General features: G+C 47.7%; 1 protein-coding gene across 1 annotated transcript in view; it reads left to right on the top strand.

Annotated features, from left to right (window-relative positions):
* IQCA1 (IQ motif containing with AAA domain 1) overlaps positions 1-23,740 on the top strand; it is a 159,131-nt gene that overhangs the window by 86,515 nt on the left and 48,876 nt on the right. The window contains exons 9-13 of the mRNA XM_045481838.1: positions 3,170-3,245; positions 9,639-9,745; positions 10,123-10,224; positions 18,630-18,688; positions 21,931-22,013. Of these exons, the coding sequence (XP_045337794.1) occupies positions 3,170-3,245; positions 9,639-9,745; positions 10,123-10,224; positions 18,630-18,688; positions 21,931-22,013 (427 nt within the window). The remainder of the gene's footprint in view (positions 1-3,169; positions 3,246-9,638; positions 9,746-10,122; positions 10,225-18,629; positions 18,689-21,930; positions 22,014-23,740) is intronic.

The raw sequence follows: 23,740 nt of genomic DNA, 5'->3' as shown, positions 1-23,740 counted from the left end.
GAGGAAGAGGAGAAACCAGTGAGAGAAGGCAGCAGCCTGGGAGGAGGGAGGCATTCGGCACCCTGGAGACAGTGAGGCTGCCATTTCCTTTTCCAACTGGATGAGTTTCTGGAAGGACGAAAGGAAGTTTCTCCTTCTGTCCCCTCCGCCCGGCTACCGTGAGAAGTGAGAACCAATAATATGATGGAGACAAGTCAGGAGGTTCTTTGAAGGGTGGGAACCACTGTGTGGTATGTTCCAGAAAAGCCAAGGAGGATGCTTGAGGAAAAGGTGCGTTGATGGACACGTCACTGGGACGCAGAGCTCCTTCGGCTACAGAGGAGCGCGGGCCAGCAGGTGCAAAAGGCAGATCACCAGCAGCGGACGGACTCGGGCTGAGACCTGAGGGCAGCTCATATACATACTTCTTAAGGAAATTGCCAAATGATCAATAAAGTCGAGAAAGGATTTTACGAAGGGATAGAGCTAAGTGTTCAGGGACGGGGGGAATGCACCCATGGTGTGGGCTGGGGGAGGTCCCAGGGCAGCAGGCAGGGAAGAGATGTTGCCCAACAGAGTAAGGCCAGGGTTCTCTGCAGCAAAGAATGCTGGGGGAGAAGCCAGGAGAAGCAGAGGGTTTCAGGGGTGAGGAGAGTGTGAAGGGGAGGAAAACCATTTCACCCAAATGGCCTCCATCGAGAAGGCTTAAAACCCATGTGACTCTGCTCAGGCGGCAGAAGAACAGACAGCCACACAGGGACCGGTGCAGGGTTCGATGGTTACCGCTACCCTCTGAACCAGAAGACGGGACCAGACTGATGCTTGATTGACTGATTGATTGATTGATTGATTGATTGAATCAACCAGAATAATTCAGGTTGAGCGTTTTCACTGGACCCTGATTTCCCATAATGCGAGTTTCCAGAAAGATAACAGAGATTCCTTCCATTCAGCGTCAGAAATAAAGACCAGAGAATCCCTGGATGGTCCTTTGCTGGCCCTAGGACTTGGTTTTCCCAGACCCATCCCCCTGAATGCTCATCTAATTACCCCCATCAAGCAATATATAACAATTATCTCTCAAGCAACACAAGTTCAGGGTAGAGGAGGAGAAATCGGGTTATTGATTTAAAAAAAAAAGAGAGAAACAAGCAAAGGTCACGTGGAACCCGTCACCCGTCATCATTAACATGGTGGTGTATATCCTTCCAGACACTTCTTTAGGCATCGATGTATACTAATTGTTCCTTATGCTGCATGTTTCTAGTGACCATTAATTGTGGCATCCTGAAATGGGATGCTGAAGTCATGATAAAGGTTAGGAACAAAGAGGAGTGTTTAAGTGAACCCTCTGGAGGCTGAGAAAGCTGGGCTTTTCCCTGAGTTAAGTCTTCCTAAAGGGCAAGGAGCTGAGCCGGGTGCACAGAGGTAAGAAGGGCTTCCCGGCAAAGAGGGCCCCCACTGGGAAAGCATCGCTTGTAGGTGTGGAGCCCGGACGGTGGTCGGGGGCCTCAGGGGAGGACATCAGCTGGCGGTTTGGAGGGCCGTTGTGAGAAACGTGGCATATTTCTTACCACCGTCATAATGGCCAGGACAATTTTTCTGACAAAAATTAAGCCTAGGTGCCACCAGAGAAAATCAGGACCGATGTACTTAGAACACAGCTACCCGTTTTTTGACTCCACATTGTGGGTTATCTCAGATGGGCTGAATACCTTCTATGAAAGAAGGAACAGCAGTCTGAAGCCTGAAAAGGCAGGAGTCATTTTGATTCTGAATCTCCATGGAATTGAGAGAACAGTGTGAGCAGAAAAGTAAAATGGCATCCTCAATTACCTTCAAGCTTGAAAATAGTTATGAGATGCTTAATTTTTTTGCAAAGAGCTCTCATATTATTTTGGTGCCTTTTTATTTTAAAACACGGTTAGTAGCAATGGGAGCTCCTGGGCTGATTTTCAGTTGTGGGTCTAGAATCCGTTGAGTGGGAAATAATCAGTCTCTTCCAAATCACAGTAACCCTACCCCCACCCCTACCCTGAGGACACAGACCCTAAAAAAATAATCAGATTATCTGATAGCCACCGAGTGACCAATCTGACATTTGAACCTATATGTTAAGAGGTATATGCCGAATGCATACCCCCATTTTTTTAGAGGTGGGGGGAGAGAGGGCATGCATGAGCAGGGTAGAGGGGCAGAGGGAGCGGGAGAGAGAATCCCAAGCAGGCTCCACACTCAGCATGGAGCCCAACACAAGGCTCCATCCAATGACCCTGGGATCATGGAACCCAACACAAGGCTCCATCCAATGACCCTGGGATCATGGAACCCAACACAAGGCTCCATCCAATGACCCTGGGATCATGACCTGAGCTGAAATCAAGAGTCGAGCACTCGACTGACTGAGCCACCCAGGTGCCCCCATGCCCCCATTCAAGAAATGTAACAGATGTGGCCCTGTTTGAACTCTGCCACTAATACCTGTTAATGTGCAGGGTCTCAGGTTCTCCTGGGCTGGGATTCTTGGACGCTCGCTGAGCATGCTTTCAGACCCCTGCCCCATTATGTCACACCATGATCTCTCTTCCCAGTGTCTGCTGGGGCCGAGAAGCAGGTGCCAGGAAGTATAAGTAAATCCTACATAGTGAGGAGAGAGTCTTTTTCACCTGGAAGAATCCAGCACAGCTTCACAGAAGAGGACACATTTGCCTCAGACCTAAGAGGAATTTTCCACAAACGAAGATGGGAAAATGGAATTCTGATGGGAAAGAATCACATTCTGGGCAGCTAGATGTCCCGACAAGCCCGTGAGGGGATGCGGTAGGACTCAGGCTGGGAATCAGCTCTCAGAGCAAAGAAGGAACCAGAGCATAAGACAACAGGACCAAGCTCGGCATGGGGTGCCCCGGGAGGGGTGACTGAAACAGGGGAGCTTCAGCAGGCCTGCAGGCAGGGCTCAGTTTCTAGAATCATCCACACCCAGTTCGTGGACACAGCACTGCCTGCTCAGACGGGCCAGCTGGAACACTGCCCAGGTGGGTGGGCAAGGGGCTGGACCTTTGCTCGTAACCCAGGAAGGAGCCTGTGTGCCTTCTCGTAGCCCATTCACCAGGATGTGTGCACTTGTATTTCTAGTCTCAACAGATAAAGTGGGGCTGTAATTAACCAAAATACCATTCTTCTTTAACAGGAAGAAGATGAGGGGTGGAAAATGTCACCGAGTGTCTTTCTTCCTACGATGGAGGAAGGAAATAACGTATACAAAGGTTGGTTTAGGAGAATATACGTGTCACCCTGTCCACCCAGCATGACCCCCAGCCCTAGCACCCTGCCTGGGTGGGGAAGAATGAGGTGCTCAGTCATGAGAGGCTGAAAACATGCGGCTCATAGCCCAGATCTTCTGTCTGTCTCTACTGCAAAATTCCTTTGAGTCGCTTAAAAGGCATCGGATCAGTAAAAGAGCCAGATATGAATACCACGAGAACATAATCTCTAAACCTCCATGCTGGTTTTGAACCCCTGGGACTTCAGCTGAACGTCCTCTTGCTGGGAATGAAAGGGATTTGTCCTGGGCCGTTTCAATGAAGAAAATCAATACCGTATGTCCAGTAAAATGTTTTAATCCTGTTAGACCAAGACAGGTGCTCCAGAAACCCACACGTAATTCTTCTGTCCACTGTTCAGCCTAATGAGCCCAGCGATAATCTGACTAGACCTGCACCTGTATGAATTCGTCTTTCAAGCATTTCTGGTACAATCTACAAGAACAATTACCCAATTCCTTTGGTTCCCCTCCGCCCTCAGGATGAATCCCAACACAGAATGACCCGTCAGCATGACCCCGGTCATTGGTGCCCTTCGGTAATTCCTGAAAAATGCAGTAAGCTTGTGAAGTCGAGTTTTTGCGAGCATCGGCCATGCACGAGGTTCCTTCCCACTTCTGGTCTTGTCTGGACAGCACTGGTCCTATTATTTACTTACCACCTTTTTTTCATTGACTTGTGGTTTTTACCCTGCAATAAATTGAGCCTCATCCTGGCCAGCAACCCGAATGTCATTTCGGGTTGGAGATGCTAGTTACATGAAATAAAAACGTCCATGCGCCACCCGAAATTCTCTCACTTACCACCAGTGGCGAGGGTCCCACGCCGCATGGGATGCTGAACGAAGGCGGAAGCTTGGGGGGAAAGGTGGCGTCCACAGGATTTGGCATCCACTTTAATCGGGGAGGAAGGAGGTCAAGGCAGTGGCCCCGTCATGTTATTAGGTGCCCAAGACATGCGAGGCTTTGTGTTTTCTGTGCCCTTCTCATCTTCTCTTCCCGACAACCAGGGGGAGCAAACAAAGCCATCGCCCTGTGAGAAGGAGCCTCTGCTCCCCCCTCCCCAGTTTGAGAAGTCATCAAGTCCTTTACAAACCGCAGTGCAGAGCCATCACCATCAGAAACACCGGGCGTGGTGGAGGTGGATGGGTGGGGACAGTGGCCTAGGGCGAGCGGCTTCCGCAACTTAGGCCGGCAGCAGCAGCATCCAAGGCCTCGCTGGGGACCTAGGAAGCACGCGCGTCACACTGCTGGGTCACGGGCCAGCTGTGGGTGCCACCAGAACTCAGGGTGTGTCTGCAACAGCAGCTGCTACTTGGGGGGGGACGTTTCTTTTGGCCTTTATGCCACCCCCGCTGGTCCTACTCGGCATGTCTATCCCCAGCCTCCGAGAGCACTGTTCGCAACTTCCAACGCATCAGATCATTTGCCCCCTCGTGTTCTGCTGAAGTCCCCCCTCTTGGAGCCCTGTCACCTGTCATCCTGGGCCTCCCTTCACCTTTCAGGACTGTCACTCTCTCATTTTGGTGGAGCCCGCCCTTCAGGGTGTCTGGAGAAGGAGCTACCGCAGGGCGGCTCTAGGGGCCAATACATCTAAATATGGTCTTACGCTTACGCTCAGCGGGACCATTTCCCTCGGCATTTGGGAGGCCTGGCTCCCTTCTCCTCCGAAATTAACTATCAGGAGAAAATAAGGGGGAAGGAAAGGAAGGTGAGAGACGGCCAACCCCTCATCTGCCGTAACAGGAGGTCGGGGGCTCAAGTCTGAAACTAATAAACCAAGAAACAGCAGTATGTGCTCATTACAGACACAGAACAACAGAGAAGCAGCTAGATGGCCTCGCACCCTCCTCTCGTGGGCCCTGTGCTCTGCCACCAGCAGGCCAGTCCCTCCCTCCCCAGAGACCTCGTGCCGGGGGTTCCCCTTGGCTGGAATGCTGGTCCCTGCAGGCCTTCCTTGAGCCCCGTGTCGGGTAACAGTCTCCAGCCTCACCCTGTCCCCAACCTGCTTTCCCTACCTCCATCTGACATGGATGTGGGTGTTCCTTGTCTCCCCACAGGAGGACGCGGGTCCCAGAAGGCAGGGCCTTCCACCGTCTGCCTAGTCTGATAGCAGAGCCTGCCCCATAATCAGGCTCAGTCAAGTTCTGAATTAAATAACCTACGAGTAAATCACATTGGTGGATAAATCTGAATCTGTTCAACGCATTTTTTAAATGAAGGAACGAATGCCATTGGGCAGTGTCACCGGAAGGCAGGGTCAGACAGCTTTTTGTTTATAATCCTTTCCCTATTCTCCGACTTTGTCTAAAACGATGTGGGTGTATGATTTTGATATAAGCAAACGTTAATATGGGGGAAACCGAACGTTGCCGTGGGAAGCCAAGTCTTCGTACCTGCCGACCCACTCAGGAAAGCTCTTGAGACTTTCCACGCCGTTTGTGTGATATCTGTTTCCATGACGCTGTTTGTATAATATCTGTTTCCTCTAAGGCTGGGAAAAAAAAAAAGCCCAAGCCATGGTCACTTGGGAGAGGAACCGTGAAGTCCCATTTTCCTCTCTGGATTTGTGGCGTTTCCTGTGTCATCTGCCAGGTCTCTGGTAACTGAAAGAAATTCAATGTCTTCATCTTAGAATTCTTTTCTCAAAAATCAAAGGTTTTCCTTTTCAAATAAAACATTAGCATTTTAATCACTGCCCACCCCCATGTGAGAAACTGCATCCGACTGCTTTTCACATTCCCAGGATGAAAGCTCTTGGGGCAGTTGTTGTGCTTTGAGGGCCCTGAATAGCTTCCTGCATTTGTAAATGTCCATGAAATTCTTGAAGGGATTGAGAGTGCCCTGTGCAAAAGTGTCATGAGAAAAGCAAAGTTTCTGCGCAAAACCAGGACCATTCGAATGGCGGTGGAGGTGAACTCGGCACTAAGCGCCCGTTTACTTGTGAACCACAGTTACAAGCCCAGAATGAGAATTTGTTACGAGGTGCCATTGCTTTTTCATAAATAATCACCTCGTGTTCCTCTCTGTTCAATGTTCTGTGTCTCTTTCTTTAGTTAACGCTGCTGCTCCCAGAGTTTAGTAAGCCTGTCTAGTGAAAAAAAGCACAGTAGCTTCCTGGCGATAACAAAGCTATTTCGCTTTAAAATGTCTTAATGAAACAGGTGAGTTTTGTTGTTGGAGATTTAATGATCGTGCGAGGGGGACACCCGTGAGACAAGAGTTCTCAGTGGTGGGCACGTTTTGACACATTTAAGCCTCTTCTAGGGCTTTCAAGGGGGAAAGTTTGCAATTTCAAACACTTACGAAGAAGCGTCGTATATTCTTACATTTTGAAGCTTTAAGCTCATGAACATTTCAGAAAATGCACTGAGAAGGAACAGTTACCTCCAGATGAAGACGTAGATGTGCCTTGGGCACACACACACACACACACACACACACACACACGCCAGCCACAAAACCCACCTTGTAGGGAGGTCGGGGGCTAAGAATAAACTTCCAAATTAGGACCGACTTAAAACAACAAAACACGTCAATGGGCTGATTTAGATCACTTATGCAATGCGTATTTTTCATTCCCTAACTGTAAAACGCAGGATGGGCCTCTTGGGCTGGCACTCAGTTGCAGGATTGATTATTTAAAACAATAAAAGCTTGGGGCGCCTGGGTGGCGCAGTCGGTTAAGCGTCCGACTTCAGCCAGGTCACGATCTCGCGGTCCGTGAGTTCGAGCCCCGCGTCGGGCTCTGGGCTGATGGCTCAGAGCCTGGAGCCTGTTTCCGATTCTGTGTCTCCCTCTCTCTCTGCCCCTCCCCCGTTCATGCTCTGCCTCTCTCTGTCCCAAAAATAAATAAACGTTGAAAAAAAAATTTTTTTAAACAATAAAAGCTCAGCTCCTAGCTTTCCAGTAACTTCCTGTGTGCCCACTGCTGCCACAAGTGGCCTCCGTCAGTCTGTTTTGGGTCTTCTCCCTCTTGGTCTTCAAAGGAGTGTGAACTCAGTTCCAGGCTGGTCACCTGCCCCGCCCGGGTGATGACATCCCACGATGTCCTCACCTCTGGGGTCACCCTCTGCCGGGCAGGCATCCGGGAGACACGTGCCAAACCCGTCCCGGACCCATCACTCCTTGCCATCATCTCTGCTCTAAAAGTAGGGCCACCTGTCACACGGCCACCCTGATGGGGAAAGATACCGAGGTGACTCAGCTCTGTGAAAACTGTTCCATCTGTGTGACTTAGTTCTTGTCTATCTCCTGTACGTCAACAGTAGCCGCCCCAGAAGAAACTGGGGTCTTATCGTCACCCTCGTTTTCCAAAGTCTGTCCCCCCCAAATTTGCAGAACGCGTGGCAGAGACCCTGGCCAGCCAGCGACCGGCAGAGTCGTGCCTGTGCACTCCCCTCGGTTCCCAGGTGGGAGGCTGGGAAGGCTAAGAGCCCTCGCTGGACCCGGATTCCAGACAGGCTCTGCTCTAGCCCATGCTCTGTACTCCCACGGTACGGCCAGGGAGTGTGGTGGGCCTGCCCAGCCTGCTCATGACATCTTGCGGTGACCGTTTCTGCCTCCAGAAGTGTCCACGCCAGCCGCTGGGAGCACCGCAGGGTCTCCAGCCTGGGGCTAACACACTTGGAAAACGAGCTGCGTTTCCCTGTCCCATCTTCCTGTATACTTTTCCCGTCCGCGGGGTCCTGACTGATCGCTTTGGGACAACACGTTCACGGGCCCTCAGGCCTCCATCGCTCCCGCTTAGCTCTGGGCACAGTTGTCCTGCAAGGTCCGTCTCCCCTCGGGAAGTAGGACTTGTCGATAAGGTGGATGAAGAGCCAATGAGTGGTCACGTGGGGGTTCCACTTGACCGGCCACGAGGGCCAGACAGGCGCGGGACAGACAAAGCCCTCGGGCAATTTTTTTGCCCCTTGGCCAGATTTGAGTCATGGGCCAACGTGTTCTGGCCCTGCTGTCCTTCTCTTCGGGATCTGCAGCTTTTCCCGGGTCCCACCGCCGTGTCCTTCCTTCGTCTCTCACCTCTTTGGCCGACCTCGGGCCCCTGTGATTCATTTGACTCCCTTCTCATTCGTTTGCCCAGGTGTCTCTCCAGGCACCTGCTCTGCCCTCTGTCTTCACGGTTGACACCTCTTGGTCTCCACGGCACCCAGACATATGTTCCAGCCTGTGACTGTGACTGTCCCTCCCTTCTCAGGCAGCTGCGTCAGGGGGACACCCCCCAGGCAGGCTCGGGATCCCCAGTCTGTGCCCATAGGGGAGATGGAGGTTGGGAAGGTTTCTCAGCCTCTGCCCATTCATTCACACCCTCACCCGCCCACACGGGCGCCTTTCTCCCCACATGGAACCATCACCTGACCCGTGTGGGGAAGCCTCCGTCTGGCCCCCGGGGCCCTCAGCTGACTCCCCAAGTTGAAGGGCATCTCAGGACGAGGTCCTGGCGAAGTGGCCTTGCTGGGTGGTGTTTGCAGGCCAGGTTCTGGCAAGTTTCCATCACGTTCTGAACACAGATCCTGGGACGAGACCTCACTTCCCAGACTGACCGTCTCAGCTCCCATGGGGGGAGCCCCCCCCCCCACTGCCCCAGTGCCAGGATCCAGCTGACCTGCACACCTCCGCACACATCTGGAACTCCCCCTCTGAGAAGTGGGCTTCAGCTCAGCTTATGCCAGCGATACTAAATTATCCTTATTTCCTCTAAGGTCACATTTCTCCAGTTATCCTCTTGACTCTCAGAACAAGGCAAAAAGGAAACATAAAACACGTATGATTTCCAACACATCCAAAAAGTAATTCAAAATTATAACCCTTCAGGGGACAGTCATGGGTGTTTGTACGTTCAGTGTTGTCTTTTAACAAGGGGCTGGGGTAAATCACTCACGAGTTCAGCTAGCAATAAAATCTTTCGTGTTTTAGGGAATTGTTTGAATAATGAAAGGAATCTAAGACATATTGCAAAAACAGTCATCCCACATTTGCATAACTGTGTAATCCCACAATTAATATATTGTTTATTACATGGTTATAATCATTAGGAGAATACCATTGCATCGTACTTTTTTATTTTTTATGTTTTCACATTAGCAGTTTTCTTCTTCCTCTTTTAGGCATCATACGAGCACATTTTTCCCATTTGGGAAGTGGAAGAAAAGAACACAGAGCCACATCACTCTCCCATCAATAATCTCTTGATTCTTCTATTCGAATTTGTGTTCCATGCAAGAGGATAGAGAATTAAACTTGTGTTTTATATTGCATTAGCTGTTTGTCACCCATCCTCATGTTGAAAAAAAAACAAATTCCTTTTCTTTTTCTTTATCCTTCTGGATTACAGACATGTGGAAGAACAGAGACGAGTCGTGGAATTTCCCCCAGGACCATGACCCGGAACTGATCAAACAGGAGAAACGGAAGGAGCTGGAGTCAGAGATCAGAATACAGGTAACACGGCACTTACGTTGCCAGAAGACAAGTCAGCAGAAGAAAAGCCACAGGGCTTTTTCGCAGTTTCCTGTCAATGACCGACCCAGATTTGACGCTATTTTTATCAGTATTTTTTTTTTCAACGTTTTATTTTATTTTTGGGACAGAGAGAGACAGAGCATGAACGGGGGAGGGGCAGAGAGAGAGGGAGACACAGAATCGGAAACAGGCTCAGCCCAGTGCCTGACGCGGGGCTTGAACTCACGGACCGCGAGATCGTGACCTGGCTGAAGTTGGACGCTTAACCGACTGCGCCACCCAGGCGCCCCGACGCTATTTTTAAACTACACAAGGCACACAGTCGCTCGAAAGTGGCGTATTCTGCCCTCACCCAGGTGGACGAGCTGATGAGGCAGGAACTGAAAAACTTGAAACTGGCCGTGAACAGAGAAAAGGAGCAACCAGTCAAAGCAGGGAAGAAGAAAGGAGGCAAAAAGGTGAGTAGTAGCGAGCACGGGAGGGCTGAGGCGCATACAGATTCAAACCAGGCCCAGGAGGGCTGTCCAGGCGCCCGGTGCTGAGTCCCGGGTGCCACCTGGCACACCGGCCGGGCCCGGGTTGCCGTGCACGGAAACGCCTTCCTTGGGTGGCTTTGCCTCATTCCACCACGCGGCCCTCGGGGATACGGGCTCTTAAATGGGATAAATCCAGCAGTCTGAGAGTGACCCACCCTGCCCCTCCCCGCTGCAGATTCACGTTCCCCAAACCCCACAGATAGAACGAGGACGATCAGGGGAGCCAGCGATGGGCCCAGACCTAGGGGAGACCAGCGGCAATGAGCAAGCACTTTGGGAGCAGGGGAAGCAGGTGAATTCAGTGTTAAAGTGCCAGCAGTCCATCTCACAGTGTTTTGTTGGAGTAGCCAGTTAGATTCCGATATTCGACGTTCATTTCCTAGGGCCCTGTGAGATCAGAGAAAACATATATGTGGGTCCCTGCCTCCGGCTCCTGGCACAGAGCTCCTGAAGCCATTGTAAACTCTGAAGTCATGACAGCACTTAGAACATCTTTTGTTCTATTGAGACAACTCTGGGTGGGCTCCTGGGTGGCCCCTCTCTGGGGGCGGGTCACAGGGAAGACCAAGGCAGGATGCGAAGCTTAGAATTTGCAGCCCCAACCCCCCATCCTCCAGAGAGGGCAGAAGGGCTGGCAATGGAGTTAATAATGAATCCTGCCTGGGTGAGGAAGGCTCCGTGAAATCCCAGTAATGTCAGGAGGGTAAACACGGGCCTGTACCAGGGGGTTGATGCACCCCGACTCACTCCTGCACTCAGGACCCTGCCCGACCTCACCCTACGTACCACTTCATCTGGCTGTTGGTCTGTACCCTTTCTCACATCCTTTAATAACCCGGTAGACGTCCAGTGTTTCCCTCAGTGCTTCGAGCCGCTGTAATAAATTAATCAAACTTGAGGAGGGGTCACGGGAACCTCAGATTTATAACCAGTGGGCCGGAAGCACAGGGGACAACGCAGACTTGAGGCCGGCGTCTGCTGCGGGGCTGGGGGAGTGGTCGTGTGAAACCGAAGCCATTTCTAAGTAGATAGTGTCAGACCTGACTCAAATTGTAGGACACCCGGCTGGCGTTGCTTGGTGGGGGAACCCCACACACACGCATCTGGTGTCGGAAGTGTCGTGCATGTGGCAGTCACATGAGAACGAAGGAGACACATAGGAGGGAAGAACTGGCCTTTTCCTCACCTAGACCCCTACTTTGACTTTCGTCGCAGACCCAGCCCTGCCACCGGGGCCAGAACCCTCCAGGGGCAGGCCACACTTTCCCTCCCTGGCCATGTCCGCAGGTGCATAGGCGACCTTTGCCCCCGTGATGGCTTTCTCAGGGTTCTCCGGCTCCTCGGCCCTTCTTGTGATTCACAAACTGTCCTGGAGCTTATCACACATCCAGCTACACGAGTGGCTAGTGCCTCCAGCCCCTTGAGGATGACGCTCTCCTGATCCGTCTTGTGTTGACTTTACAGTTTCACAGTTTAACCTTGACTTTTCAGTGCGACGCCTGAATGTCCTTTGTGGCCCTCTTTGAGGATACATCCCTGAAGCCGGAGAGGTCACTGTCTATTGGTCTCATCAGTAGGTGAGGGCACTGACTGAGGAGACCATGGACTCTAGTAATGCCTTGAATACCTGCATGAAAAAGTGATGTTTTAGGGGTGCCTGGGTGGCTCAGTCAGTTAAGCCTCCAACTTTGGCTCAGGTCATGATCTCATGGTTCATGAGTTCAAACCCCACACGGGGCTGTCTGTTGTCAACAGAGAGCCCACTTTGGCAACTCTGTTCCCCTCTCTCACTGCCCCTCCCCCGCTGGTTCTAAATTAATTAATTAGTTAATTAATTAATTAACTTTGTTAAAAAAAAGGAAAAAAATTGATGTTTTAGTGACTGAACGTGGAATTCAAGCCAAACAAAATGGGAAATGAAGACAGGAGGTAGCTGTACACCCTCTGGCTGAAAATAGGCTTTCTCGTTTTACCCAACAAGCACCATTGGCCAAGCCCAAGGCCAATGGGCTTCCTCACCCTCCTGCACGACTGCCCTGTCTCACTGCCTGCAGTCTGGTGGCTGCCCTGTCCCTGTAATGACTCCCAGTATATCACAAGGAGGGGCTGCTGCGAATTTCCCTTTTGGAATTAAATGGGTTGTGTTCAGGGTACCCCAACAGCTTGATGGTAAATCTGTAACTTTCGAGTTTTGAGTGCCTCAAACTCCAATTCAATGACCTGGGCGTAAACCTCGGAGACATCAATTGAATGTGTGTTTCTTTTCCCATTACATCAAAAAACGTATTGCATTGTGGTTTTAATTTGCTTTTCCCTAATAACTAATGCTGTTGAGCATATTTTTTAATATAATTTATTGTCAGATTCGTTTCCATACAACACCCAGTGCTCATCCCAACAAGTGCCCTCCTCCCTTCCCATCACCCACTATCCCCTCTCCCCCGCCCACCATCTACCCCTTAGGTTGTTCCTTAAAAAGGGTTAATATCAAAAATCTATAAAGAACTTATCAAACTCAACACCCGAAAAACAAATAATCCAGTGAAGAAATGGGCAGAAGACATGAATAGACACTTTTCCAAAGAAGACATCCAGATGGCCAACAGACACATGAAAAGATGCTCAACGTCACTCATCATCAGGGAAATACCAATCAAAGCCACACTGAGATACCACCTCACACCTGTCAGAATGGCTAAATTGAATGTGGTTTTAATGTTGAAAGCTGAAGCTTAATTAACTCTACCAAATCCCATCCTTCAGAAGACCATTAGCAGAAGGGAAATACTCCACCTCAACCATAGAAAAGAAGGAGGAAAAGGACTCAGAGGGATAGAATTGGGAAGTATTAATCCATCATCATCCAGAGAAAGTGACTTGATCAGAGATTGTACAGCAGCCTGAACAGTCTTTTCAAAATACAAATCTGATGTTATCACTCCATGCTAAAACCCTTCAATGGTATCTTAATCCCCCAAGGATAAAGATGACGATCTTCAGCCAGGCTTATAGGCCGTGTCTGACCTGGCCAGTGCCCTCTTCATGATCTTCAGCATTCTGACCTTCCTCTCTGTCCCCCAAACATACTATGCTCCTTCCCAACACAGGGCCTTTGCACATGCTATTCCCTCTCAAGAACTATCTTCATTCCCTTTCCCCTAATTCCTCGCATAGTTAACCCTACTCATCCCTATGGTCTCAGTGCAAGCCTCTCTTTCTCGAGGAAGCCTTCTGGGCCATCCATAGTAAGTCTTCTTTCTCTGCATACACATAGCACTGTGTACTATATCTTCCTGGTACTCTATCAGAGTTTTAATATTATATTTACTAGTGAGATCATTTTGTTGGTATCTGCCTTTTTGAATCTACGGAAAAGCTGTGAGTGCAGAAACTGTGTGATTGTCTTTTTTGATTGCTCACCATTGTAACCCTTTCTGGCACAAAGCAAGTCCTCAGCACATATTATCAAATAAATTAATTTGTCAGATCTAGACCCCATGCAGATTGATCCCTGTAAGCTAAATATGTGCTTCAGGATGTCACAGGATAGCATCAGGAGCGATTCACAGCATCCAGCCACCTCCCTTAGTAATGCCATAATCACCAAGCAACCTTCCGATGAGTTATTATAGTTTCATGTTGATTTTCCTGAAGTTGGAAGTCTACAGGGTCTGTTTCTCTTGGCAAGTGTATGTGTCATTCTAAATCAATCTACTTACATTACAGTCTGTTCCACCTTCTCCTGTTATTTGCAGATCCAAAATTAGGCTTGAGGAACAGATTGTCTTTATTAACTGTTTCGTTCAATAAGTATTTACAGAGCACTGTATGCCAGGAACATTTCAAGGCATTCGGGGTACAGAAGAGAACAACACACACAAGGCATCTGTGCCGGCAACAGCAGGTTTCTAGGTCTGCAGGACTGGGTCTCTCTGGATGTGCTGTCATCCCCATGATGACACCACTGGGTGAGGTCCTGCCTCTCAGGGGCCCTTTCTTTTCTGAGTTCCTCTCCTGTTGTAATCACAGAAATGTTAAGGACATAGGAGTTCCTGGAGAAGCCAAGAAACTCCTTGACAGTAAAATCCTTAGTTGACTCTCTTGCATTTCCCAGAGTGCCAGCATATATAAGCGGGGGAGGGAGGAATGTCATATACAAAAATAAATTGAGAACCTACTTTTAAAAGAAACAAATGAACATTCCACACCTGAAAAATGCAGTAGCGGAGATTAAAAACTCCTGGAACTGGTCTGACAACAGCATGGGCATAGCAGAAGACAGATTGAGCTTGTACCGGTCAGTAGGAAATCTAAACTGAAGCACAGAAAGAACAAGAATGTAAAGAACAGAACAGAGAATAAGAGACATTTGAGACATGGTCAAAAGTGGTACTACATGTGTAACTGGAATCCCCTAAAAAGGAAGGAGAATGGGAAAGAAGCAATATATGAAAAAGTACTGTCCATGAATTTTCCCAACCAGATGAAAGACACGAAGCCACAAGTTCAGCGACGTCACTGAGGTCTGACTGGGATGAATCAAAGAAAACTACATCTCGACACATAGGAGTCAAAATGCTAAAAGTCGAAGGTAAAAGGCAAAATCTTACTGGATTTTTTTTTTTTTTAAGATATATTTCCTCCATGGAAACAAAAATAAGGATGCTGACTTTCCCAACAGAAACTATGGAGCCAGAAAGCAATGAATGGCATCTTTAGAGATTCGAAAGAACTAACTGCCAACCTAGAACTCCAGACCCAGTGAAAACATCCTTCAAAAGTGGAAGGAAATAGAGGTGTTCCCAGACAAACAAAATTTTGGAGATCTTAGCAGCAGCAGACCCACAATGTGAAATACTTTAAAGGATAGTTCTCAGGCGAAAGGGAAAGACTCCCAGATAGAAACAAAGACACGTAAGAAGAAAAGATCCACTGTTGAAAATGGAAATATTTTGGTAAATATAAAAGGCCACTTTTAGAATATTTGCTTTTGAAGGCAAGAATCATGACGAAGTCATATGTGTTCATACCACACGGAAATGAAATATATGACAACCGCAACCAATAAGGTGGGCGGGGGTAAGTAGACTTGTAAGGTTATTGCATTGTTCAGGGCACTGTAAAATGCTGGTCTGCTGTAATAAGTTAATAATATATCTTGCAATTCTCTAATTGATATTAAAATGTATAACAAGTAATAGTGAACATAAAGTGGAAAGATGAAAAATACGTGATTGATTAGAAGGAATACAGGAAAGGGAAAGGGAAAAAAGAACAGATTGCATAATTAGAAAACAAATATAAAGATGATAGAGTTAAATTTAATTACTGGTAGAGAGTTAGATGCACAGATCAACAGAACAGAATGTGTACTCCCAAAATAGGCCCACAGGAATACTCCAGAGTGATTTTTGACAAAAGTGCAAAAATTCAAGGAATAATAACTTTTACAATATGCGGTGCTGAAACAATTAGATGTCCACAGACAGAAAAAATGAACCTGGATCTAGGTCTCACACATTGTACAAAAATTAACTCAGACTAGATCATGGGCTTCAATGGAAAATGTACAACTGTAAAACTTTTATTAAAAAAGAGAACATCTTTGGGATCTAAGGCTAGGCGGAGTTCTTAGAATAAACGCCAACGCAGAATTCATGAAAGGAAAATTTTGGCTTTGTCAAAATGAAGAACTTTTCCTGCGTGAAAGATTTCTATTAACAGCGTGAGGAGACAAAGTACAGACTAGGAGAAAATAACTTGCAAGCCACGTATCTGAGGAAAAGCTGGTGCATACAGCATACAGAGAACTCTTAAAACTCAACAGTTAAAAACCAAACAACCTAGGGGCACCTGGGTGGCCCAGCTGATGGAGCGTCCAACTCTTGATTTTGGCTCAGGTCATGATCCCAAGGTCGTTGGATCAAGCTCCTGTCAGGTCCCGTGCTGAAGGTGGAGCCTCCTGAAGATTCTTCCTCTCTCTCCTTCTGCCCCTCTCCCGCTCTCCCGCTCTCTCTCTGTCACTCTCTTGAAAATAAGATTTTAGGGGCGCCTGGGTGGCGCAGTCGGTGAAGCGTCCGACTTCAGCTCAGGTCACGATCTCGCGGTCCGTGAGTTCGAGCCCCGCGTCGGGCTCTGGGCTGATGGCTCGGAGCCTGGAGCCTGTTTCCGATTCTGTGTCTCCCTCTCTCTCTGCCCCTCCCCCGTTCATGCTCTGTGTCTCTCTGTCCCCCAAAAATTAAATAAACGTTGAAAAAAAAAAAAGAAAAAAGAAAATAAGATTTTAAAAAAGTTAAAAAAAAAACATCAGAAAAAATGGGCCAAAGACGAGAGGCATTTGGCCGATGGGGAGTGAGTCATCAGGGAAATGCAAATTTAAATCACAATGAGAGGTCACCACCCACCCATTGGGATGGCTCAAATAAAAAATAATGGCAACACCAGTTGCTGGAAAGAATGGGAAGAAACTGGATCACTAATACATTCTTGGTGGGAATGTGAAATGGTATAGGCACCCTGAAAGGCAGTTTGCACTTTCTTTGCAAACCAGACTACTCTACAACCCAGCAGTTGCACTCATGGGCATTTATCCCAGAGAAACAAAGACACACACACACACACACACACACACACGCACACACACACATTTATGGCGTCTTGATTCATAATAACTCAAAACTGAAAGCAGCAATAAAAAAGAATAATCATCGGTACATACGATGACCTGGCCAAATTTCCTGAGAATTATAATGAATGAAAAGTAAAATGATACCAAAAAAAAAAAAAAAGTCCAGTCTGTGATTTTGCTGATCCAACATTCTCAAAAGGACAAAATTGCAGAAATAGAGGAGACTCTCGTGGTTTCTAGGGGTTAAGGATGGGGTGCTCGTGGGAGGAAAGTGAGGGGGTCTGGGAAAGGCCACCTGAGGACCCTGGTGCAGACAGAAATGTTCTGTATCTTGGCTGTTCCAATGTCAATACCAGCGTCTTGGTTGTGACCTTGTAAGATAGTTCTAGAAGATGTTACCATTGAGAGCAGCCTGGTGAGGAGGACGCAGGACCTCTGTATCATTTCTCACGACTGCACGTGAATCCATATTTTCTCAAAATAAAAATTCTAATTGAAAAAAACCTGAGAAACATCAAGTGCAACCACATAAGTGAATCTTGCAATCACAGTATTGAGTGAAATTCGGTTCTCTCTTTGAGAGAAAACATGAGCAGGGGAGGGGCAGAGAGAGAGGGAGACACAGAATGCGAAGCGGGTTCCAGGCTCCGAGCCGTCAGCACAGAGCCCGATACGGGGCTCGAACCCACGAGCCGTGAGATCACGACCTGAGCCGAAGACGGACGCTTCACCGACTGAGCCACCCGGGCGCCCCTAGACATACAGTTTATATTGTATGATTACCTGTAGAGGAATAGGCAACATGAGTCCACAGTGACGTCAGAGGAGCGGCCTCCCACAGCAGCTTGAGAGACAGGTCAAGGATAAGAAGAGGTTCTAGATGTGGAACGAGGCGGTGTTTGTATGGTTATATGCAAACTTTAAATGCAAAGGTTAGTCAGCCTGGATGTGGGTGATGCTTCACTGCATATAAGTTGTATGTGACAAGAATAATGAACGAGTGAATGAGGACGTGGACGTGGAGGAGCGAGATGCTGGGACAGTAAGTGCCCTACGTTCAGTCTGCGTGACGGGGAGTGCGGGTGGCCCGAGGAGGCCTGAGATGAGCCGGGGAAGGAAGAGAGAGCCAGGCTGGGAGAATGTCATCCTCTGTGCTGGCGAACTTGAACTTCATCCTGTGGGCAAATGGGGCGATACCGATGGATGCCGTAGACAGAGGAGTGAAGCGATCGGCGCTCTTTTGAAAGATCACGTCCCAAGCCCTTCCCTCCAGCTGTCCCAGTGATCAGAACACAGAGCCCTCTGGGAACCAGATCTCGGGCCGGACGCTAACAGAGCGCGACACCGGGTGTTAAGGACGAGCACAACGTGATAGCCTGGGCTCGCGGCGCTCTCCTCCTCTGTAGATGAGAGCCAGAGTGTTGGGCGCCTGCTGGGAATCAGGCCCCATGCAAGCTTCACAGTGGTGACCTCACTGTCCACCCGGCCAGGGACATGCCCACACAAGCAAGCTGGGGGGTCCCCAGGCCAAACCCTCTGTCCAGGAAAATGCTACACCCACACGCTCGGCACACCACAATTGACACGCTCATCCCGTTCCCCGGCACCACTACCAAAACAGCTTCCCTTGCTAACTGCTAGAGATAATTTGCTCGCTTGTCTGTATTAAATTGTTGGCTCTTTTCATTTTTTTTTCCAGAAAAAGAAAGGGAAGAAAGGCAAAAAAGAGAAGAAGGATAAAGATCTGACAGCCGACAGGTGAGATGTGCACAAGTGTTGCTGTTCTGCACAGCTAGGGGGCCCCCCCAGAGCAGCGCGCAGGTCTCCGCCGAAGTCGGCGGCCCCCGTCCCGGAAAGGCACCCCTCCCTGTACACCACACCTCCTTCATCCTCCAGGCGCTGGGACCGCTCTGGCCTCCTACACTGGAAAGATGTCTGCCAAGGTCAGGCCCCATCACTTCTGAGATCATACGACTTAAGCTTTTAAGATTCGTGGGGTTCTTAGGGCGCCCGGGTGGCTCAGTCGGTTGAACGTCCGACTTCGGCTCAGGTCATGATCTCACAGTTTGTGAGTTCAGGCCCCACATCGGGCTCTGTGCTGACAGCTCGGAGCCTGGAGCCTGCTTCAGATTCTGTCTCCCTCTCTCTGCCCCTTCCCCGCTCATGCTGTCTCTCTCTGTCTCTCAAAACAGAATAAATGTTAAAATAAAATAAAACAAAACAAAATAAAATAAAAATTAAAATCGTGGGGTTCTTAAGAATTTGTTTAAGAAATAGCATCCTGATCCAACTTTTGAGGGAATACTTAGACCCCTTCAGGGCAGAGACACTTCCTGTGTCCTGCCCTGTCCTGGGCCCCACCCACTGAGGCACTTCCTAAACGCTCATTGGAGGAAAGAAAGAGGATTTGTCTCATCAAGGGATACTTCCATTTCCTTGAGCTCCGCTGGCCAAATGTCCATACTCATGAATCATTTTATTTTTCAGGTTTATTTATTAATTTATTTCGAGGGGGGTGAGAGAATCAGAACCGCACCATCAGGGCAGAGCCCAACAGGGGGCTCGATCCCACAAACCGTGAATCAGGACCTGAGCTGAAACCCACTGAGCCACCCAGACGCCCCTTCGTGAATCATTTTAAATGCTCGTTTTTAAGCTGAAACGGCCCTTCGGTGCTTTAACATTGGAAATAAATGGGACTTAGGTTTTCAGGTATGTCCAAGGAATGTAGTGGAATCTAAGGAACAAAATAAACAAAACGAACGCAACAGAACAGAAACAGACTATCGATACAGGAAGCAAGCTAGTGGTCACCGGATGGGGGAGGGTTGGGGGTCAGGTAAAATGGGTAACATGGATCCAGAGGTACAAACTTCCAGTTACACATAAGCCACGGGGATGTAACATACAACACAGGGAGTACGGTCAATGATATTGTACTAACTTCGTATGGTGATGGATGGTACCTAGACTTATCATGGCGATCATCTTGTAACGTATGTAAATATTCAATCACCATGAAATGCATATGAAACCAGTAGGATATTATATGCCAATTATACTTCAGTTAAATAAACAAATAAAAGTAAAATTGAATTAAATTAAATACCTAATAAGTGAATGTCAGAAATCACTTTGAGGGGCTCCTGGGTGGCTCAGTTGGTTGAGTGCTCGACTTCGGCTCAAGTCATGATCTCAAGGTTCGTGAGTTTGAGCCCTACATCGGGCTCTGTGCTGACAGCACAGAGCCTGCTTGGGATCCCCAGTCTCCCTCTCTTTCTGCCCACCCCCCTCAAAAATAAATAAACATTAAAAGAAAAAGAAATCATCTTGAAGGAATACCTTTCTTCCCGTGGGTTTTGTTAACGGATACTATGTGTTGCTCCCTGTTTGGGGTGTTTCCTAGTCCTCCCCTGGGTAGCAGGGATACATTCCCAAACTCTGTTTGAGAGAAGACCCATGAGAAAGGAAGCCCTTAGAACCATCCAGAAGGAAGTGGAGGCCAGAGCTGGTGCACGTGCCTGGAGCCCTGACACAAAGGCACAGAAGGACCTGGTCGTCTCATTCCTGGGAGATTTTTCATTTCAATTTTGGACAACCCTGTGTCTGTAGACTAGGGCTAATTCTGCCAAGACACAGGAAGACAACTCCCGTTTCTCTCATGAAGTTAATGTAAACCCAAAACCAGTGTTTTTACCATATTTAAGGTAGGTTTAAAGTTGAAAATTTTTTTATTCCATAACAGAATTCGTTTCCCTGGAAAGATCGAAATACGGGTTTGTGTCCCGGGCTTCTTAATATATTTTGTTCTGATTGTTTTGGAGAATCTTCAATGTTACATTAAATGTTTTATGCATATATTATATGTTTATATCAAATAAGTATTCTAGTTGGAAAACTACAGTTAGTGCCTCCTTGATACAGGTCAGATACTGTTATCCCAAGTACCATTACAACTTAAGCCTTAATTCACAGCAGAATTTTACACACTTTTCATTTAAACACTATTGTAAATATATTTGAAAGAACAAAATTGCAGTCAGTCAAAGATTGGGGTCATTGAATTAACATGTATCCGAATGGTATTTGGCTTAAATATAACTGAGAATTCTTTATCACCCTAACCTGGATCGTAGAACAAAGAACTGGTTAAATATAGTTATATTTACAATTCCTCATTCTAAAGAAAGACTAGGGTAGAACTAAAGAATAAAGCTTCTAGAAATGAAAGGGGAAGAGATGAGACATCTCAAAGGACTGTACTCAATACGTGAGCTTGACCCTGAATTTCTGTAAGCCAAGCCCCAGTTAATTTCACTGGGACGTTCACTTACCAAGTGGGATACTGTCTTGATTTTTTTCCTCAATGACTCTAAATTACCAGTGCACTGGCTATATGCCCAAGGCCCTGTTAGAGTAGTGGGTTGACATCTGTAAACACTATGGAAAAGTATAATATCCTCCTAAAAAAATCATCACCCCCACTGCGTTAGACATTTCATCTTTCGGGATAGAATTAGTTCCCCTCTGAGCCTTTGTTCTTTATAGGTATTTCTTTTGAAGTCTTATGCTGTTGGGTTAAAAGGAAACATCAGTTGCACAAAGGATTAATGATCTGCTGTGGCTTGCAGATGCTAACTGAATATATAATCGTGGGCCCATTGCACTGCTATGATAGGGCAATTTCTAATTCATATTTGTGCCGTCCCAAGGATTCATGAAAGGGCAGACTGCAGAAGCTGTAGCTGGTCTCAGATGCCCACAGATACAATTCTTATTAATGGGAAACGTCCGACGTGCATGTGGATGAGCAAAAGTATTGTTTTCGAAGCCTGATGTGTCCCTCAATTGTAGCAATGTTTCCAAACACCGGCTTAGTTGCATAGACACAAATGTGCATAGGAATAGGTCTGGTGAAAGTTCTCTGCATATGTGATGATTAACAGAAATGCTGACTTTATGTGTCTGCTCATGGAATAGCTCCTCTGCTTTGTCACCAGGACCATTGAGTCTCTGTACAAGGAGCTGGTGGAAGAAGGGTTGCTGATCCGGGCTCTGAACGTTAACCTCTCCGATTACATCGGTAAGGTACACCAAGAATTACGCATGTCTGGGTCGCATGTGTCTCCCCTCGGGTTTTGAGGTCCCAACAGCTGGAATTATGTTTCCTTGGTGGTTTTTGCCCAAACCAAAACCTGGCCCAAGGCTCGGAGTAGATTTTGTCTAATGGAATGGATTTGAATTCATTCCGTGCTGTGAGCTAATAGGTCCAGCTCTCCCCCCTCATGTGGTGGAGGGAGGTTTTTGAACCTACTCGCAAAGTTCCTTGCGGCATTCTGTCTGGAGTAAGCTATATTGAGGAAATGAAGACTTGTTCGTATTTTCGTGTTGAAACAAAATGCCCCAGGGGCAGCACCTGGCACTTGAAAGCACAATTCTTACGGGAGGAATTCCTTCCAGAAGGGGCCGCCACACAGGTCACTGGAAGGAAGGAGGAGGGACATTTGCTGACACCATCTTCAACTAAGGTTTTCTCTTAATTTTTAAAAAACAACACGATGACCGGAAAACACACTTAAAGCTTAAAACTATTTGAAATGCCTGCACCCTAACGCAGGTATGATTTTCACTTTCTCGCACATGCCATGAACTAGGACATTCTCCCACATAACCACGAAAGGATAATCACACTCAGACAACTTGGCATCACTGAGATGTGATGCCTTCATACGTTTTTGTCTTTCTGAATCCAAAATCCGGTCAAGGACTGTGGATGCAGTGTTCGTATCTTTGCCCCTTTAATTTGGAACACCTTCCAACCTGACGTCTTTCACGCCGCTGACCTTGACAGAGTCTGGGCTGTTTTGCAGACTGTTTTTCAACAGAGGTGGTTTGATGGGTTTCCTCATGACTTGATTCGGGGGAGACTGTTTTTGGTAGGAAGACTTCATAGGTGTTATTGTGTCCTCAGAGTTGCACCATGAGGGCCCGTCGTGTCCCATCTCTGGGGGCGTTACATTTCATCACTGGCCAAAGTGCTGTTCCCCAGATTTCTCCACTGTCAAGCTTCACGTTCCCCCTGGTAGTTGATGAACAGCCTGTAGGGGGGAGTCTTTGAGGCTCTGGAGATTCTGTCCCCAACTGGTTTAAAGGTTTCATCAACCACCGATGCGTTTTGCCTGCGTCGATAGCTGCAGCTATCCATAGGGTAGCTGTAAAATGGGGATGTTCTATTTCTGTCTTCTGTTCTATGTTTAGAAGGTGCCATTCCTCTAGGAAGAAATTTCCTTCCTACCCTTTTTTGAAATTGTTGTGGTGTCAGTGTAGAAACATGAATTCTCTCTTTTTTATTGTATTATAATCAATTTCCATCTGATTCATTCTGATGTTATACACTGACCTACGTTTGGCCTGTAGGAACAAGGAGATTGACATTTCCCTCTGATCAAAAAGTGATGAATGTGATCCCTTTGAAACAAAGCCACATGGGGCACCCGGGTGGCTTAGTCGGCTAAGCATCCGACTCTTGATTTTTACTCCAGTCATGATCTCACACTTGGTGGGTTTGAGCCCTGCATTGGGCTCTGCACTGACAATGCAGACCCTGCTTGGGATTCTCTCTCTATCTTCCTCCCGCCCCCCACTCTCTATCCCTCAGTGCACTCTCTTTCTCAAGATAGAAAGAAAGAAGGAAACAAACAAACAAAGAAAGAAAGAGAAAGGAGGAAGGAAGGAAGGAAGGAAGGAGAAAGAAAGAAGAAAGAAAGAAAAAGAAAGACAGAAAGGAGGAAGGAAGGAAGGAAGGAAGGA

This window comes from Leopardus geoffroyi, chromosome C1 (assembly GCF_018350155.1).
Source record: "Leopardus geoffroyi isolate Oge1 chromosome C1, O.geoffroyi_Oge1_pat1.0, whole genome shotgun sequence".
Lineage (NCBI taxonomy): Eukaryota > Metazoa > Chordata > Mammalia > Carnivora > Felidae > Leopardus > Leopardus geoffroyi.
The sequence above is the reverse complement of the archived record's forward strand: the minus strand, read 5'-3'. Positions and strand labels throughout refer to the sequence as shown.